At 36.9% G+C, this 21,456-nt stretch overlaps 1 protein-coding gene across 1 annotated transcript in view; it reads left to right on the top strand.

Annotated features, from left to right (window-relative positions):
• Positions 1–21,456, top strand: part of ARHGAP12 (Rho GTPase activating protein 12) — a 199,316-nt gene that overhangs the window by 146,623 nt on the left and 31,237 nt on the right. Inside the window, exons 8-9 of the mRNA XM_081100731.1 lie at positions 2,430–2,504; positions 16,244–16,305. Coding sequence (XP_080956857.1) covers positions 2,430–2,504; positions 16,244–16,305 — 137 coding nt within the window. The remainder of the gene's footprint in view (positions 1–2,429; positions 2,505–16,243; positions 16,306–21,456) is intronic.

Raw genomic sequence — 21,456 nt, 5'->3', positions numbered from 1 at the left:
AAAGATGTAAATTGACCATCCCTTCATGATGCCCACCAGCCAATCAGGAGTGAGTATGCAAATTAACCCGACAAAAATAGGGCCTATGGGCAGCGCACACGCACCGAGCGGCTGGGGGCGGGGTGGGACACTTGCATTGTCGCCATGGAGACAACACAGGCCTTCCACACACACCTCCCCCCCCCCCCCCCCTTAGTTGCTTCGGGCCTCTGGGCAGTGTGGGAAGGCGGAAAGGCCGGTCTGGGCCAGAGCGAAGGTGGAAAGGTGGCTCCGACCTGAGCGAAGGCGGTGCCGGCAGCCAGGGGAAGGAAGGCCTATTCTTGCATGAATCTTCGTGTATCAGGCTTCTAGTCATATAATAATACCATTTAATGATTTGAGGCTATGAAAGATGGACTATACCAGAACAGTGTAGCTGACTAATATAAAGGGGTTAACTTTAAATAGAAACATATTACTATGTAGCAAATGTTAGGATGTTGCAGACAACTGTGGAGAAGGGAGGTGTGTGCATGTTGTGTGTTTTATGTAATGCATCTGTTTGTTTCTGTCTGCTTATAGCTTTTACTAAAACCTGCTGTTTGGAGAAATTTAAGATATATTTATACATGCATATACACTTACAGTACACATAAGTAAATGTATAAATGTAAAATTGTTTCTTTATAATAACAATTAAAATAGTTACACATAATTACTCCATTTGATGCGGTTTTTATTTCTGTAGGACTGATATGCTATGAAAAATGAACTATAATTACTGTTCATTTTAATCAGTTGCTTATTTTCTAGTGTGTGAGTTACTAATCCTTTCCTCAGGCTGTTTCAATATTAGGTACTTTTTTAGAAGTTAAGAAATTAAAAAGTGAAAAATCTGAAGCTCTCAAAGTACATAAAGGGGGCTAAACTGAAATTTGAGCATTAAGTGTTATTTCTCTTTGTAAAGATATGTTTAATATAATTTTAATGTGTTCTCCACTAATAGTATAGATGACTTAGGATGTTTGATTTGGAAGGTTGTCCCTACAAGGGTTAAATTTTCAATACTGCCTAGTTTCTCTGTTTACAAATTATATAGGATATAAATCTGAAGACTTCCCGGAGTTAACAGGTTTTGTATGTTGAGTTAACAGTTTGTTTTGTGATTTAGTACAAATTTCCAGTTCCTTATCCAGTTTCATAAGCATAGAAGAGTAGACTGATACAGATGTGAAGATGAATGTTCAAAGAGATTATTTGGTTTTATAGGAAAATTAATAATAGGGATTGGCAGTGATTTTTTAAAATTCTCTTTTCCTGTAATTATTCAAAGCATCTAGGGCAGTGGTTCTTAACCTTCCTAATGCCGTGACCCTTTAATACAGTTCCTCATGTTGTGGCAACCCCCAACCATAAAATTATTTTTGTTGCTACTTCATAACTGTAATTTTGCTGCTGTTATGAATCGTAATGTAAATATTTGACATGCAGGACGTATTTTCATTGTTACAAATTGAACATAATTAAAGCATAGTGATTAATCACAAAAACAATATGTAATTATATATGTGTTTTCCGATGGTCTTAGGTGACCCCTGTGAAAGGGTCGTTCAACCCCCAAAGGGGTTGCGACCCACAGGTTGAGAACCGCTGATCTAGGGGAATGGAGAAAATTTAAATCCATTTAAATTTGGCTGCTGATACCAAAAAAATTTAAAAATGTTTTTTCAGTTTTATCCTCCATGAATAGTCTTATAAACATCTGTGGAAGAAATCATATACCAGTTTTAATAATTGACAAAGCAGAATTGCTTTAAAAATGCACATTATTGGTTTGCCTTATTGTATTCTTATAGGCTTAGAAATTAAATTTTTTTCTGGTGAGTTATTAATCTTTATATTGGAGGTGTCTGTTTTGTATTTTAAAAGTCTTATTTATAATAATTGGAAAGTTAGCTGTAAATTACTTTAAATATTAATAACAATTTAATTTCTAACATAACTATTTACTAAAATAAAGTTCTCATTCTCGCAGTTATCAAATAATTCCTGTGACCATTCCTTGCCTAATCCTGGGTATTCATACCTACCATACCAATAGCAAATTTGTATGGTAACTATTACATTTTTATCACAAGTGTTTAGATTTTATCTATTTTAAATATGGTTAATTTAAGCTGATGAGACATCATGATTTAAGTCAACATGCATAATTTCTTTTGAGTAATTCTACATGTGGTATTTAAATTTAACTAATTGGTATAAAATATGCCATATTTCGTAAACTTTTTGATATCTGTAGTTTTCAAATCAGTACCATATTATTTTCGGAGCTCAATATAGAAGGACAATAATTTTCCTAGTTTACGCTAGTAAACTCTCATACTATGAGCAGAAGGAGAAATAAAATTATATAAGTTAGAATAACATTTTTCATTAATTTCTTATAGGAATCTCCACCTGCCTCAAAACCCTGCTTTCCTGAAAATGAATCTTCTCCCTCTTCACCAAAGCACCAAGATACAGTTAGTATGATAGGAGCTATAGTAAAATTTAGTCCAGTTACTTCGATCAATTTCAGTAAATTGATTTTCTCAAAGTATAATGTTTAAATACTTCTTGGGCTTTTATTAAATTTCATTGGTTTTTAAAAAAGATAATCACAATTAAAATAAATTAAAAGTCAGATTTTATTGATTTAAAAGCCTCTTTGTGCAAAATGTGGTATATTCATGATTAATTTATATATCGTCTTTGTAAGTGATGAATTTATTTGATTTTTAAAAATAAATATAAATATCCCTTGAGAAGCCTGTCAAGGTATACTTTACCTTTTTTCCTCAGGCCAGCAATCCAAAGGTAAGAAGCATTTCCCTTCCTAATGAGCGTGGATGCCATTGTTTTTCTATGCTGGAAAATACATTACCCATTCTATGCTAGGGGAATATTGGAGAGTTTCCCCTAAACTGTGGCTTCTCTCTAGATACTTTATTTAAGTGGTATGAAATTTTACTTGATCTCTGTATCTGAAGTCCCTCCAGTCTTTTCTTTTTCAATGGATTCTCTTTTCTTTTAGAATGAAGACTGCAGGTTTGTTTTTTGTTTTTGAATCCTTACCTGAGGATATGTTTTATTGATTTTAGGGAGAAGAGAGAGAGAGAGAGAGAGAGAGAGAGAGAGAGAGAGAGAGAGAGAGAGAGAGAGGAACATTGATTGATTGCCTCTCATATGCACCCTGACTGGAGATTGAACCCGCAACCTGGGTATGTGCCCTGATTGGGTATCGAACCTGTGACCCTTCGGTGCAAGGGGCAATGCTTCAACAAACTGAGCCATACTGGCCAGGGCAAAGACTGCAATTTTTTTTTTTTAAATATATTTTATTGAGTTTTTACAGAGAGGAAGGGAGAGAGATAGAGAGCCAGAAACATCGATGAGAGAGAAACATCAACCAGCTGCCTCCTGCACACTCCCCACCGGGGATGCGCCCGCAACCAAGGTACATGCCCTTGACCGGAATCGAACCTGGGACCCTTCAGTCCACAGGCCGACGCTCTATCCACTGAGCCAAACCGGTTTCGGCAAGACTGCAATTTTTAATGAAGACTACAAGATTGTGCATGCTCTGGTTCTTGATTGCTTCTCCAAGCCTCACCTCATACTTCTTGGTCCTAATCCTTCTTCTTGACTTATTTTCCTCCAACTATACTGCCCTTCTGCTCATTCCTCAAAGAAGCCTGTTTTTTAGCACTGTTGTTCCTCTGACCACTGAAACATTTTTCTCCCACATCTTTGCCTAACTTCTGTTTGTTCATTATAGCTAAGTTCAGACTTTGCTTCCTCAGAAAATTTTACCTGATCTAGATTTGATCAGGTTTCTCTGAAATACGTAAAGCATTTGATTATGATATTTGATTATATGAAATAGAGTAATTTTTCATTTCTGTCTTCTAGAAACTTTTTAAAAAATATATTTTTTTATTGATTTCAGAGAGGAAGGAAGAGGGAGAGAGAGATAGAAACATCCATGATGAGAGAGAATCACAACCCGGGTATGTGCCCTTGACCGGAATCGAACCCAGAACCTTTTAGTTCCCAGACTGACGCTCTATCCACTGAGCCAAACTGAGCCAAAAGTTTCTACTTTTTATCTTTTCTAGAAACTTTGAACCCTTTATTTATGCCTGTCTTCCCTACTAGACAATGAAAAGCATCATTAGAGCAGAATGGAGTCACCCCAATACCTATTGCAGTGCCAGATAGTAGCTGTTCAGTAAATGTTCGTTGAATGAGTAAATAAAAGTTTTAAAGCTTTTTAAAACATAAACTTGTATTGTTACTTCCTTATTTTATGAAACTATGTTAGACTGTTATTAGTTTCCCATTTGTTAGAGTCAAGGATTTCTACAGATGCTAAATTTTCCTTTTCCAGCTCTTCATTCCCTAACCTAGTTAGGTCTTTTCATGGTTCATATCACCTGCTGTACACATTCCCTTCCGACATTGCTCAGGTGTAGTTCCCCTGCCTCTAATGTGCTTGGTTTTTTTTTAGTTAAACTTTACAGTTAAATGCTATGCTGACTTTTTAGGAGGCTTTGCCAGACTAACCTCAGCATTTTAATGATCTCTTTTTTTTCTGAACTCCTGTCACTTATTGCATTGAATGGTGGAAAAGTTACCTCATGAAGTTACCTCATGTACCCCTTGTCTCCCTACTAAGGTTTTAAGCTCCTAAGGGATAGATAGAGACTAAGTTTTTACTTTTTATCTTTTGTATTATTTAACACAGTCCTGGGTTTATAAGTATTAAATGTAGATAACTGTAAACATGATTTTAGTGGTTTTATAAAGAATTATTGCATGGATCTAAGATGCTGTTACTACCGTACTCTATCAGTCCGTCTGGATAAAAGCAGAACTGCCTTTTAACTTATTTTAAATATAGGTAAAATATAATTCGTAATATCTTTTATAAATTATATTTTGGTAAAAGGGAATTTCTAGGTAATCTTAGAAATAGGACATTGTAAATGGTCTATATAGAGTTACCAAGGACTGTTAGCAAATTATTTTTCCTCTAGAGGCCTGGTGCACTAAATTCGTGCACTCAGGGGGGCTTCCCTCAGCCCAGCCTGTATTCTCTCGAAGTCCGGGAGCCCTCAGGGGATGTCCAATTCTTAGGAACAAGCCTAAGCTGACAGTCAGACATGTTTAGTGCTGCCACGGAGGTGGGAGAGGCTCCCGCCACCGCCGCTGCGCTCACCAGCCGTGAGCCTGGCTTCTGGCTGAGCAGTGCTCCCCCTGTGGGATTGCAGTGACCACCATGGGGTAGCTCCTGCATTGAGCATCTGCCCCCTGGTGGTCAATGTGCATCATAGCGACTGGTCATTCCACCGTTCGTTATATTTGCGTATTAGCCATTTATTATATAGAATGCCTTAGCTGTTTTCTGAAAAGTTTGAAAGCAACTAGACCATCCTGGACTCATGGTATCCTCTGATGGCCATCATATCCTCACCAGTGTTTCTCCTGTTATTCTTTGTGTACCTTCCAGTGGGAAAAAAAAACAAAAACACAATAGTGAACAGCTCTATTAATTTTGAGACCAGTCTGTTTCCACACAGCCACTCCTTTCCCTTGGAATGGGGAATGCTGGGAAATGTTCCTCCTCCATGCTGCCAGACACTCCTTACTGAGGCTTCTGCACTCCTTGACTTCTCCTCCCTCCCTCTCCCTTTACTCTTTTCTCCTTTTCCCCTGGTTCCACTGAATTTTGCCCATCTTTCTCACTCTTTCTTAGTTAATACAAGGATATTTACATTTCTTTTTGTGAGTTAAAATCTGGTTGGTATAAAGCCTTTAGTGGTAAGAACAAGGAGGCTACATATTTAGAGATAAAAATCCTATATAATAAAAGGCTAATATGCAAATAGACCGAACAGCAGAACAACTGAATAAACAGTCACTCTGATGTGCGCTGACCACTAGGGGGTGTGCCAAACATGGCGGGAGTAGGCAGCAGGCGGCAGAGCGTGAAACATGGTGGGTGTCAGCTGTGGCGGGATGGTGGAGCAGGTAAGCAGGGCGCCAGACCAAGGCAGGGTGCCGGTCACTGTCATTAGGACCAGCCTCTGGTGGTTACTGAAAATTCTTTACTCCTGTGCACTGCAGTCCCACCCAGCGCTCGCACCTGCTGCTGGTGCTGGCTCTGCTTGCACCCACTGCTGGCACCAGAGCTGCCACTCGCACCCGCTGACTGTGCCTGGACCAGTCAGTGGGTCCGAGTGGCTGCTGCTGTCCCCAACCGCCCCTCAGCGCTTCTCCACCTTTCCCTGCTCCTGAGGGGTGATCAGTGCTGGCAACAGCCGCTCACACCTGCTCCCGGCATTGGAGCCACTGCTCACACCCACTTCCAGCGCTAGCCCCACTTGGCACCCACTGCCAGCGCTCGGTGTCAGTCCCGATCGCTGAGCACCATCAGCGGGTGTGAGCAGCGACTGTTAGCCCTGATTGCCCCTGAGGGCTTCTCCACCTGCCTCTGCTCCTGAGGGGTGCTAGGGGCAACAACCGCCGCTCGCACCTGCTGACAGCACCGACCCTGCTTGCACCTGCAGCTGGCGTCAGCCCCAAATCGCTCCGTGCTGTCAGCGCCTGGGAGTGACAGTGGCTGGAGTGGGTCTGCCGGCAGACAGAGGATTGGGGGAGGCAGTGGGAGGGGCCAGGCGGGGGTGCGGAGGATGGGCTGAGACCTGCCCCTGTGCCCACTGCAGCCTCGCAGCCCACAGTTCCTTTCAAGGTGCACGAATTCGTGCACTGGGCCATTAGTAATATCATCATGTTAGCTATTGATGTCATCTTAAACTCTCCGCAAATTGCCCATCTTCCTCTTCAAACTGTTCTTTAGTTTTTTTTAAATGAAAACTGTATTAACACATTGTTTGCGGGTAGTTTTTATCGTGCGCTAACAGGTGGCGCGGGCCATTTTTGCTAATTTTTTTGCACAAATGGCAATGTTCAGTAAAATTACGATAACTTTAGTTTACGTATTTATACGTTACCCGCATTCAACCGCTAGTCTATAAAAAACGTATTAATACATGTCCCGCGCTCTACTACACTGGTAGAACGTATAAATACTTAAAACGTATAAATACGTTTCCCGCATACAATGTGTTAAAATGTAATTCATATACCATGCAGTTCACTCATTTAAAGTGTATAATTCAGTTGTTTTTAGTATATTCAAATATGTGCAACCATCATCATAGTCAACTTTAGACTGTTTTCATCATCTCAGAAAGAAACCTGTACCCATTTGCTGTCACTCCTCTACCTCTAGATCCCACCAAGCCTTAAGCATACTGTAATCTTCTTTTCTGTCTCACTATATTTGCTTATTCTGGACATTTCATATGAATATAATCATATAATATATCTGGTCTTTTTGACAGACCTTTTTCACTTAGCATATTTTCATTTAGTCTCTTCTAATCACACCAGATTTAAAATTCAATTTCTTTATGTAAATTTTAAACATGCTTATTTTTATTTCATTTGTTTCAAAATGCATTATTTTTCTTTTTCTTAAACATTTTCTCAAAAATGCACTTTAAGTATATTTAACTAAACAAATAAAACAATGTTCTTAAAAAAATTTAAATTTTATTTAAATTTATTTTATGAAACTATGTTATGCCTGTCTTCCCTACTAGACAATGAAAAGCATCATTAGAGCAGAAATGGAATCAGCCTAATACCTATAGCAGTGCCAGATAGTAGCTGTTCAGTAAAAGAACAGAAAAAAGTTTTCCTATTTAATTGTCTTTGGATGATGATATATCCAGACACTCCCATTGTGGTGTAACGGTAATGTTCGATCTTGAGGTGCTTTGCTTTAGGTAATCCTGCTTTGAAAAAATTGTCAAGTTTAATTTGAACTTTTGAAGTCTTTTGTTTTTTATAATTAACTCCCTAAAATTTAAAAAATGGGTGTAATAAAGCTGAATTTCATTATCTGATGAATTGTCAATGTTATTAGATTGTGGTGATGGGATCTAAGCACTGATAACTTTATAATTGGGGTGCATTGTTATTTTTCATAGTCTCTTCAAATCATTTTTGGAAATAGTGTATACAGCTTTAAAATTTATAATATTTTCTATAATGTAACTATAGTACACATTAAATAGGATTTTGGTGGGCTGATTTAAAAACCTAATCTCTCTGTCACGATGTGCCTATTAGAATATGCATTTTAAAGTTCTAGATTACTGAGTAAAATTTTATCCAACTTGGAAACTTGAACTTTTTCACCTGTATTTCCAGTTATGGTATTAAAATACATTACCCATTTGGAGAAAAGGACATTTCAACACTTGCTTTAACAAAAGTATTAATGGACAAGTGTGGTAGTTTTTTTCATTGAATAATATTATTTTAAAGCCTTTTTTAAAACATAATTTGAATATCTAAGTTTTTAATAACACTGGTTTAAAAATTTTTTATTAAGGTGAAATTTGTGTAACAAAATGAACCATTAATCATCTTAAACTACACAGTTCAGTGTATATATTTCATATATTACAATGTGCAGAGCTATCTTTTCTATCTAGTTTTAGGACATTCTCATCCCTCAGAGGGAAGCTCACACTTCTTCCAGGGGTGGGGAACATTTTTTCTGCCAGGGGCCATTTGGATATTTATACATCATTCAAGCGCCATGCAAAATTATCAACTTAAAAATTAGCCTGCTATATTTGGTCAAACATTTAACTAACTCACCTCTAATGCCTTGGCAGTGTCAGACCAAATGATTTTGTGGGCCTTATATGGCCCGAAGGCCAGACGTTCCCCACCGCTTTCGTTAAGTAGTCGGTGCACATCTTTTCATCTCCCTTCCCTCTCCTCCTGGCAACCACTAGTGTGCCTTCTGTCTCTGGATTTATCTGTTCTGGAAGTTCCTGGGACTTTTTCAACACTATATTATCATTGTGCAAGTTTACTTTTTCTGTATTACAAGAATCTTGTATTAAACAATTATAATATAATTAACTGGAATGTGATTATAATATGATGGACTGCATTGATTTTGATACGTAATACTTGTTAGCCCAAATTAGGGAACACCTATTTTACTAAATGAATGCAAGATTGGAAGTTCTGGAGTCTACAAAGTGATTATGAACCTGTGGAAGTTTTCTCAAATTACTTAATGGAACTGGCATTTTATTATTTTCTTGCCTTGTTAGGATAGATTTTTTTAGGTTAAAATTTAATCATATTTTGCTAACCCTTATTAAAACATTTTTGCTTATTTTATGGAGTTTTCTTTGAGTAGCAACTATATTTAGACTAAGATATATTCATGTGTGAAAATGGGTATTTTTATTTTACCGGACTTAAGATATTTTTATGAAGTTATTTTATTAAGCAACACAAAAACATTGGTTAATTTTGAATCCTGATAAGTAGAGAAAGTATACCAGATAGTTGTTGAAATAAAGATCTGTCTAATTTTTTTCTCCCAAATCTCTCACCTGTATAGCCAAACCTGTATTATTTATCTGTCCACTTGGCACTTCTATGTCAGATTCAGAAACTTCAGTGTTTGAAAGTTACATTTCTTTTTTGTGATAGCACTGCTAATTTGTTGATTTATTACTTCAACAAATATGTATTGAACTACATGTAAGGCACTGGTCTTATATTAATGAACATAACAGATATGATGCCAGCATACAACCTACTGGAGTACTCAGTACTCCAATGGATATATCATTATACTTTGCATTAAGTGCAATGAAAGAGACAAAACTGGGGGCAGTAGTAAATAATGGGAGGATTGAGGAAGCTCCTACTTACGAGTGGTCAGGGAAAGCTTCTCTAAAAAAGTGTCATTGAAGCTGAGATGCCACATCTACCCAGTTGCTCAAGCTTGGGAGTTTCCCTCAGATCTTCCCTCTCACCCTCACATTGTCTTCTGAATCTCTCTCAAATTTGGGCCCTCTTCACTCTCTCACTGTCACTGCCCTAGCTCAGGCCTTCAATATTTCTTATGGAAATTATTAGGTTACTTTTGTAGTTGGATCCCAGTCTGCCACCCTTCCTTAGTTCATTCTTTTCACTGCCTATTACTTGCTACTTCACCTCATCCAATACTCTGAGAACATTTAAAGGCCCTCACATGTGATGTTCTCTCAAGCTTCTGTGCCTTTGTACTATCTATTTTTTTGTTTGGTTTTGTTTTCATCTCGTCTCCATCTAGCTAACTCTTACTCCTTAGCTCAAGTGTCAGTCTCCAGGAAGCCTTCTTTCTCTCCCAGGTTGATTTAGTTACAGCTTTCTCACAGCACTTACCACATGGATGGTAATTGTTTTTGTATTTTTGATATGGCCATCTTGTGGCTCTGGGCGCCACCATCTTTGAGGGCGTGGCAGTCAATTAGTATATTCCCTCCTTATTGGCTGTGGGCGCCGCCATCTTTGCGATGGCGAGAGGGTCAATTGGCATATTCCCTCTTTATTAGATAGGATTCAAGTTAGAGTGCTTAATACTTAGAGCAGGGGTCCTCAAACTTTTTAAACAGGGGGCCAGTTCACTGTCCCTTAGACTGTTGGAGGGCCGGACTATAGTTTAAAAAAAAACTATGAACAAATTCCTATGCACACTGCACATATCTTATTTTGAAGTAAAAAAACAAAACGGGAACAAATACAACATTCGTATTTGCATGTGGCCCACGGGCCGTAGTTTGAGGACCCCTGACTTAGAGCATTAGTAATTGGGTCTTGATCCCTGTGAGAATTTTGTGAAAGTTTTAGACCTTTTTCTTGAATGATGCATATACATGCACAAATTTTGTACCAGTTTTAATCCATCCATTGATTTAGGTAAGAATCCCTGATATAGAGTGTTTTTCTCATCCTTAGGCATAGGCTGTTTGTCATTATGGCTATCTCTGTGTGTTTTGACACCTGTATTTCCTTTCTGCCTCTGCTTTGTTGCCCTGCACAGTTTCAATTTTGGCATTTTTTTAATAGGCTTGATCCCTATCTCTATCCTTCCAGTTCCTGTGCTCACATAACCAGTACCCATCTTCTCAGATTAATGGTGTTACTTAGTTCCTGTATCATTGAAATTTTTTTCTCTACTTCTGATAGTAAATTGAGGAATGTTCTTACTGACCATCCTGTGCACACACTTACAACTGTGTAATTGATGTTTTTGTTGAGACACAACAAAGAGCTTTTATGAAAAGATCAGACTTGCATACCTAAGGCAATCTAACCTACGCTTTTTGAAAGAATTATAGTAAAACTTCATGAGTGTTTCTCAATTTCCCGGAATACAAAAAATGTGGGTCAGCAACAGTATGCCATAGATGTGAGTTTATAGATGTGAGTTTTTATCAGACCAGGCAAGACTTTCAAACATTACCTTTTAGATATTATTGAGGAAGTGTTTTGTATTGTGTTTATCTCCCATACAAGAAATATTTATTTTTTTGTAATTAAAATACATGGAGAAAATAGCTAAGGTGTCAGTTAAATATAAATAAATTTTGAATTAGGAATATTTTTTTTGTATGTGTGTATGTGTTTCAGCTAAAACAAAATTGACTGCTCTGTCATGTACTTTCAGTGCTTACTAAAATTGATGGTTACCATAGGCACAAATTCATTTTGATTAAATTCATTTGAATATAGGAAGCTAAAGCAATGAGGAAGTGCTCTTTAGTTCTACCTGAAGTAATTTTAAAATAACATTTAACTTGAGCATAGTGACTTTTACCTTCATAGGGTTTGGTGATTAAAGCTATGTCACTATTTTTGACATCAACTGACTAATATATCTAGTTTATCCAGGGCCCAGTTTACCATCTTATAATATGTTTAATGAAGCACATACTGAATTTTTTATGCCACATTAAGGCTAATTCTATGCATAGTGCCATTACTTTTGAGTAGTTTAAATACAGTCGCTGCATTTGTTCTACCTAGATATTTTTACATTTTGACAAAGTGGGTTAGTATCTTAAATAATTTTTAGACTATATTGTTGTAAAGTAACAGCAGAGTAATTCAATTTTGTGGTATTTTATCATAACATTGTATCACTTTCTTGGAACAGAAAGTCACAAATAATTTTTCCAGTTCTGACTTGTAGCATTTATATGGAAATCTAATTTGATAGCAGAATACTTTATAGGGCTGCTATGACTTGAGAAGAGGAAGTTTTAAATTATAGAATTAATGAAAATAACAATACCAGATATCAAGCTGTATTACAAAGCCACTGTTCTCAAAACTGCCTGGTACTGTCACAAGAACAGACATCTAGATCAATGGACTAGAATAGAGAATCCAGAAATCGACCTGAACCAATATGCTCAATTAATATTTGACAAAGGAGGCAAGAACATACAATAGAGTCAAGACAGTCTTTTCAATAAATGATGCTGGGAAAATTGGACAGGTACATGCAAAAAATGAAACTAGACCACCAACTTACACCATAAACAAAAATAAACTCAAAATTGATAAAGGACTTAAATGTAAGACGGGAAACCATAAAAATACTAGAAGAATCCAAAGGCAACAAAATCTCGGACATATGCCGACGCAGTGTCTTCACCGATACATCTCCGAGGGCACTGGAAACTAAAGAGAAAATAAACAAATGGGACTACATCAAAATAAAAAGCTTCTGCACAGCAAAAGAAACCATCAACAAAACAAGAAAGCCCACTGCATGGGAGAACATATTTGCCAATGTTATCACCGATAAGGGTTTAATCTCTAACATTTATAGGGAACTCATACAACTTAACAAAAGGAAGATAAACAATCCAATCAAAAAATGGGCAAAGGACCTACAGAGACACTTTTCAAAAGAGGACATTCAGAAGCCAAGAGACATGAAAACATGCTCAAAGTCACTAATCATCCCAGAGATGCAAATCAAAACAACAATGAGGTACCATCTCACACCTGTCAGAATGGCTATCATCAACAAATCAACAAACAACAAGTGCTGGAGAGGATGTGGAGAAAAAGGAACCACTCATGCACTGCTGGTGGGAATGCAGACTGGTGCAGCCACTGTGGAGAACAGTATGGAGCTTCCTCAAAAAGTTAAAAATGGAACTCCCATTTGACCCACTGATCCCACTTCCAGGAATATATCCCAAGAAACCAGAAACACCATTCAGAAAGGATATATGCATCCCTATGTTGATAGCAGCACAATTCACCATAGCTAAGATCTGGAAACAGCCTAAGTGCCCATCAGTAGATGAATGGTTTAGAAAACTGTGGTACATCTACATGATGGAATACTATGCTGCTGTAAAAAAGAAGGAACTCTTACCATTTGCAACAGCATGGATGGAACTGGAGAGCATTATGCTAAGTGAAATAAGCCAGTCAGTGAAAGAAAAATACCACATGATCTCACTCATTTATGGATAATAAAGACCAATATAAACTAATGAACAAAAATAGATACAGAGGCAGAGCAGCATTAAACAGATTGTCAAACTACAGTAGGAAGGCTGGGGAGGATTGGGGGAGGGATGGGGTGTGTAAGAGATCAACCAAAGGACTTGTATGCATGCATATGAGCATAACCAATGGACACAAGACTCTGGCAGCGGGGGGGGGGGGGGGGGGGGGCGGCTGGTAGGGGAGGCTGGGGGAAGATCAAGGGGGAGAAAAGGAGACAAATGTACTACTCTTTCTAATATTTTAAGCAAGAAAAAAAAAGTGATATTTTTAACACCTTGCTGGACTGGCTATTTCAAGGCAGAACTTTCCTGTGTAGCTGGCTGCTTTTCCTTTAGTAGTTTTGGCAACCTACGGTTTCCCTTATTATTCACAGACTAGTGTTTTATTCTTCAATAATAGCTCAGCTGTAGATATGCTATTGTACTAATTATCTTGATAAATATGATGCCAAGATATAAAAAGGCTATACGACGGATAATATAGTCCGTTGTAACTTTTTGCCTTTCCCTATATTATATATCTTTTTAAAAAATCTTTATTGTTGAAAGGATTACATATGTCTCCTATTTCCCCCCATTTACATCTTCTAGCCTGCCCCCACCCCCCACCCCAGGCCTTTACCACCCTATTATCTGTGTCCATGGGTTATGCATATATACTTACAAGTTCTTTGGTTGATCTTTTCCCATCCACCCACCCTCTGTATTATATATCTTGAAGTTACAAATACAACCACTCTTTACTTTCACAAAGCATTCTTACTAAAATTCCATGTTTTATTTTTGCTGGATTATATGTCTTGAATCTGATGCGTCCTCTCCATGGAATCATTGTTTCGAGTGATAACTGCTGTTTTGGTATATATAAAGATTTAAATTTCTAAATAAAGTGATCCAAAAGAGGTCTAACTTTGTAAAGATGGTCTGTGTTACATGTTGTTTGTGAATTGTCATTCAGATGACAGAATGTAAGTATTTGCTTGAACCTCTCTCCAGTCATAGTTTTTAGAAATACGGGTAATTCACCCTAACCGGTTTGGCTCAGTGGATAGAGTGTTGGCCTGCAGACTGAAGGGTCCCAGGTTCAATTCCGGTCAAGGGCACATGCCTAGGTTGTGGGCTTAATCCCCAGTAGGGGGCGTGCAGTAGGCAGCCAATCAGTGATTTTCTCTCATCATTGACGTTTCTAACTCTCCCTCTCCCTTCCTCTCTGAAATCAATTAAAAATAAAAAGAACATAGAATATTTCTCGAAAGAAAGAAAGAAAGAAAGAAAGAAAGAAAGAAAGAAAGAAAGAAAGAAAAGAAAAGAAAGAAGGGGAGGGGAGGGGAAGAAGGAAGGAAAGAAGGAAGGAAGGAAAGAGAGAGAGAGAGAAGAGAGAAAGAAAGAAAGAAAGAAAGAAAGAAAGAAAGAAAGAAAGAAAGAAAGAAAGAAAGAAAGAAAAAGAAAGAGAAGAGAAAAGAAAAGAAAAAAGAAGAAAGAAGGGGAGGGGAAGAAGGAAGGAAGGAAGGAAGGAAAGAAAGAAAGAAAGAAGGGGAGGGGGGAGGGAAAAGGGAGGGGAGGGAAGGGAAGGGAAGAAAGAGAGAGAGAGAGAGAGAGAGAGAGAGAGAGAGAGAGAGAGAGAAGGAAGGAAGGAAGGAAGGAAGGAAGGAAGGAAGGAAGGAAGGAAGGAAGGAAGGGAAAGAAAGATGGGTGATTCAAGTAAGGGATTGGTTGACCAGTATTCTGACTTCTTTGTTAGTTCCATCAATATAATTAAACCAAGAAACTTCTTTATACTAGTATCTATCAATATAAGTAACGTCTGTCTATGGTGAAGCTTTAGCAGAGGTTTTGTGGTATTTTTCCATTTGTTGATGGTATAAATTGATTTGAGAAGTAGTGAAATCAAAAAATAAATTGGGACCTAGCCAGTTTGGCTCAGTGGATAGAGTGTTGGCCCATGGACTAAAGGATCCTGGGTTTGATTCCAGTCAAGGACATGTACCTTGGTTGCAGTCTCGATCCCTGACTCTGATTGGGGCATGTGCAGGAGGCAACCAATTGATGTGTCTCTCCTACATTGATGTTTCTCTCTCTCTGTCTCTCTCCCTCCCTCCTGCTCTCTCTAAAAATCAATGGAAAAATATCCTCGGGTGAGGATTAACTACAACAAAAAAAATTTTTTTTTAAAAAAACTTACTTATATTTTGTGGGTTTTCAGATTGAACAGTTACATCTGAAACATTTATAAAATCCTCCAGGGCTGGTAAAATATCTTTTTCTGCTCATTCTTCTTCAGAATCACTTTCACTGTCAGATACTATCACATTTCTCTCTTGCCTTCATGATGGTCTAATGTCAGACTCATTACTATCTTCTGACAAAGTACTATCTTCCAGCTGACTACCAAAGTCTGACAGATAAAGTATCTGCACATAATTTACTTAAATGGTCTTCTCTGCTGCAATGTGGTATTTTAAAAAGAATTCGATGTATTTTAAAGAATTAGATATATTGTTTGTCACATCTCTGAAAATACTAATGAGTTGAGAAAAAACCTGAGTTAACTTCTGATGGGTCAGCAATGTTTGGACACGGAAACACGAGTATACTTGTGACTGGTCACAAGGTGTTAAAAAGAACTAAACACAATACATACAAATTAATCGTTTCTTTTAAGCTAATTTTTAGAGTATCAATTATTTTGATCCAGTCATATGTAAAGGTTTGGACTTCATTGTCTATATGAATGATATATATATTACTCTGTTCCATAGGGTCAAGAGAAATATGGATTATTAAATGTAACAAAAATTACTGAAAATGGAAAAAAGGTTCGGTAAGTACACAAATAATAAATGTTCTGATATGTTTCATCTGATTGAAATAAAGAAAACATGAATTATATGCTAGTAGAAATGTTTAAAAAGTCTATATAATAATTTCAAATAATATATTTTCTAATATAATGTATGTATTATTGTCATGAAATGTATGAAATTTTTTCATTGTCTCAACATATTAAGGTGAAATTAAATTAGACGTGAAAAGGCAGAGGATTCTGAGCAAGGATTAGCTTTATTAAAAATTTTTTAGTAAGTAATAAATGCACATGACAAAAAACCAAAGGTATACACAATATTTAATCAAAAGTTAGTCACCCAGCCATCAGTTCCTCTCCCCAGAGGCAACAAGCTAAATCTAATGAGATGTAGTATTTTCCTTCAGAGAAAATAAATATATATTTGTATGTGCATAGATTAATTTTTAAGTACAATCTTTTGACAGTTTATCTTGGACATGGTTTCATTTCATTGCATTCAGAGCTGCCACATTATTTGTGACTGCTGCATAGTTACATACTGTATGGCTATATCACAGTTCATTGAACTATTCATTATTTGCAGTTATGTAAATATGCCTATCTATTGGTAGATATTTATGATGTTTACATTTTGTTGCTATTATAAACAAAATTATACCTAGTGTCTTGCTTAGTTTATTTTATAAGTATATAAATAGGCCTATAGAATCTTATTTATATAAAACCCCTGGGTGTAACATCGCGACCGAGGCTGGACCAGCCGGAAGGAAGTCAGTCCTGCAGGGGTTGTCTTGGAAACGGCTGCACCCTCCTGAGCTGTTTCCCGCAAGGGCGGCGAGGTTTCAGGCAGGAACCCGCCCTCGGGGCATAGATGCACTGAGTCCTCGGTCCTCTTAGCCACAGCTGTGCCCTTCCTGAGCTATTTCCGGTAAGGGCAAGGTTTGAGGCAGGAACCGGCTTTCGGAGCATAGAGGCACTGAGTCCTGGGTCACATTGCCAAGGGCTGCGCCCTCCCCGGGCTGTTTCCTGGGAGGGCGAGGTTTGAGGCAGGAACTGGCCCTTGGAGCGTGGAGGCATATCTTTATAAAGTTTTAATACATTATATTAGAGGTCATGGTAGTACTGTTTTACCCACAGCATCTACAGGAATTGCTGCAATTTTACTTCTTAGTGGAAGCACCTTTCATTCCCAATATAAATTACCCATTCCACTAAATCAGCGGTTCTCAACCTGTGGGTCGCAACCCCTTTGGGGGTCGAATGACCCTTTCACAGGGGTCGCCTAAGACCATCAGAAAACACATATATAATTACATATATTGTTTTTGTGATTAATCACTATGCTTTAATTATGTTCAATTTGTAACAATGAAATTGGGGGTCACCACAACATGAGGAACTGTATTAAAGGGTCATGGCATTAGGAAGGTTGAGAACCACTGCACTAAGTGAAACTTCAATTTCTAGACTTGATATAAATAGTGAAGTTGCTAAAACTGTTAAAAAGGCCCAACTTCTCATTATTGATGAATGCACCATGGCATCCAGTCATGCTATAAATGCCATAGACAGATTACTAAGAGAAATTTGAATGTTGTATTTGGTGGGAAAGTTCTCCTTCTTGGAGGGGATTTTCGACAATGTCTCAGTATTGTACCTCATGCTATGTGATCGGCCATAGTACAAACAAGTTTAAAGTACTGCAATGTTTGGGGATGTTTCAGAAAGTTGTCTCTTACAACAAATATGAGATCAGAGGATTCTGCTTATAGTGAATTGTTAGTAAAACTTGGAGATGGCAAACTTGATAGCAGTTTTCATTTAGGAATGGATATTATTGAAATCCCCTGTGAAATGATTTGTAATGCATCTATTATTAAAGCTACCTTTGGAAATACTATGTCTACAGATAATATTAAAAATATACCTATACGTGCAATTCTTTGTCCAAAAAATGATCACATTCAAAAATTAAATGAAGAAATTTTGGATATACTTGATGGAGATTTTTGCACATATTTGAGTGATGATTCCATTGATTCCACAGATGATGCTGAAAAAGAAAATTTTCCCATCGAATTTTTTAATAGTATTACTCCTTCGGGAATGCTGTGTCATAAATTAAAATTGAAAGTGGGTGCAATCATCATGCTCTTAAGAAATCTTAATAGTAAATGGGGTCCTTGTAATGGTACCAGATTTATTATCAAAAGATTATGACCTAATATTATCGAAGCTGAAGTATTAACAGGATCTGCAGAGGGAGAGGTTGTTCTGATTCCAGAAATTGATTTGTCTCCATCTGACACTGGCCTCCCATTTAAATTGATTCAATGACAGTTTCCCGTGATGCCAGCATTTGTGATGACTATTAATAAATCACAACGACAAACTCTAGACAGAGTAGGCATATTCCTACCTGAACCTGTTTTCGCACAGAGTAGGCATATTCCTACCTGAACCTGTTTTCGCACATGGTCAGTTACATGTTGCTTTCTCTCGAGTTCAAAGAGAATGTGACGTTAAAGTTAAAGTTCTACATACTTCATCACAAGGGAAATTAGTCAAGCACTCTGAAAGTGTTTTCACTCTTCATCTGGTGTACAGGGAGATATTAGAATAAGTTTAATCACTTTATCAGTCATTGTTTGCATCACTGTTGTTTTTATATCATGTTTTTGTTGTTTTTATATCATGTTTTTGTTGTTTTCATATCATGTTTTTGTCATTTTTATATCATGCCTCTGTTGTTATATCCTTTGTTACTGTTTATTTATTATTAAATTTATATATTATTTTCATATACATTTTACTAATTTCCTTTCATCTCTCACACTTCTATTATAGAGAAAGGGCATATAGCAATATTAAAATATTTCCGCTAATTGGTTCCCTTTTAATGTGCACGAATTTCGTGCACTGGGCTACTAGTAAATTTTATAAAAGTGGAATTGCTAGGCCATATTCAATGGTCATCTTCATAGTGTTCCAAATTATTCTCTAAAGCATTGAATCAGTCCATACTTCTCAGTAGCAGTGGATTTCTCCACACCGTTGCAGTTTAATATGTTGTCAAATTCTTTGATCTTTGCTTAAAGAGATTAGAGAGAAAATGGTATTCTTTATTTGTCTTTGTGTGTGTGTGGGTGGGGGGAAGAGTGTCATAAGTCATGTGTATTTTTATTGTTGAATTGTCAGTTCTTACCTTAGTTTTTCTCTTGAGTTGTTTGCTTGTTTGGTTGATGTCTTTGTAAACTAAGTTGCATTTTCTCCAGTTTTTAAAAATTTGTAAAATGCTATGATTTTATAGTCCAAATGAGATCAGTCTGTTGTTTAAGGAAGGTTTAAAATCTACATGTAGTTGAGCTTTCAAATCTATGTTGATGAGCAAGCAAATCTCTGTTTATATTGAACTTTCTTTGTCCAATATTAGTATTGGAAGTTTTTAGTGCTTGAAAATAGCGTTACAAATACTGCAGCTGTCTGTTCCTTAAACTGTTCTTCAGTACAAATCACTTGTAAATTGGGTCTTTATTTTTCTCTTTTGACTGTAGTTAGTAAAAATAATTCTTTGGCCACTTGGTTTTTATTGTTGTTTTAACTGTGATAGTCTTATAAATTTTCTACTTTTTTGGGGAATACTTTTGTTGATTTATATTTTTCTAAGAATATCATCCATTTTATCATCAAATTTACATAGAGTTGAACAAAATAGTCTTTGCATTTCCAGTATATTAGTGGTCCTCATATATTTTGATCTGAGGGACCTTTTAAACTCTTAAAAGCCATTAATTACTGTAAATAACTTACGTTTATATAGTTTATTGTTACTTACTGTGAGAAATTAAAACAAAATTTAAGAATATTTATTAACTTTTAAAGCTAATGACCTGTTACATGTTAACATGAATAACATTTTTCTGAAGAAAACCCCCTGTATTTTCCAATACAAAAAAAAATTTCCATGAGAAGCATTATATTGTTTACATTTTCACAAATCTTTAATATCTTAATGGAATATAGCTAGATTATCCTATCTGCTGGTAGTCAGTTTGCTGTGACTTTATTTTGGTTGAAGTATATGAAGAAAATCTTTCTTTACACAGATAAAGTTGAAAAGGGAAGAATATTTTAATAGCCTTCTCAGGCTGAAAAACCATGAAAATTCATGGGTCTGTGTTGCACTTTAAATGAATCTTTACCCGTGCATAATTTTATAGCATCTTGTAGGTCATTTGGAAAATACTGGTTTAAGTTTACTGATTTCAAATGTTGACACTTTATTTTATTATATCAAAGAATCACAAATCAGAATAGTCACTAAGTGATGGAAAATTGACAACTTCACAGAAGCAGATATGCCAAGTTTTCCAAAATCTTCCTTTTTGAAATTTTAATTTTTTAATGTGTGTTATGTGCCATTGAGTCAGCTCCAACTCCTAGCCACCAAAGATGAATGAGTGATACCCATCATGTCCTGTCCACAACAGCCTTGTTCAGCTCATGTATACTCATGCCTATGGCTTCTTTTATGGAGTCAGTGCATCTCATATTTTGTCTTCCCCTTACCTGTGGTCTTCTACCTTTTCCAGCATTGTTGTCTTTTCCAGTGAACCCTGTCTTCTCATGATGTGCTCGAAGCAGGACAGTTTTAGTTTTGTGATTTTTGCATCCAGCAATGTCTCAGGCTTAATTTGCTCTAGGATCCACTTGTTCATCCTTCTGGTGGTCCAGGGTATGCTTAGAGCTCTCCTTCAACACCATGTTTCAAGTGAATCACTTTTTTCCTCTCAGCCTTCTTCACTGTGTCCCACTTTCACATCAGTACATAGTATTTGGAAATACGAGGGTGTAGATGACCTTAAATCTTGGTCTCTAATGACATAGCCTTGCTCTTCGTGATCTTTCCTAATTCTTCATTTGCTGCCCTTCCTAGTCTCAGCCTTCTTTTCATTTCTTGGCTGCAGTCTCCATTGGAATTGATGACTGAACCAAGGTAAGCAAAATCTTTAACAATATCAATTTCTTCATTGTCTAGGTTAAAGGTGTATATTTCTTCTGTAGTCACGATTTTTGTCTTTTTAATATTCAAATGCAGTTCTGCTTTGGCATTTTCTTCTTTGACTTTCATCAGAAGTTTCAAGTCATTGCTACTTTCCACCAGTA

The sequence above is a fragment of the Myotis nattereri genome, assembly GCF_964212035.1.
Source record: "Myotis nattereri genome assembly, chromosome: 1".
Taxonomy (NCBI): Eukaryota; Metazoa; Chordata; class Mammalia; order Chiroptera; family Vespertilionidae; genus Myotis; species Myotis nattereri.
This window is presented reverse-complemented; position numbering and strand designations above follow the sequence as displayed.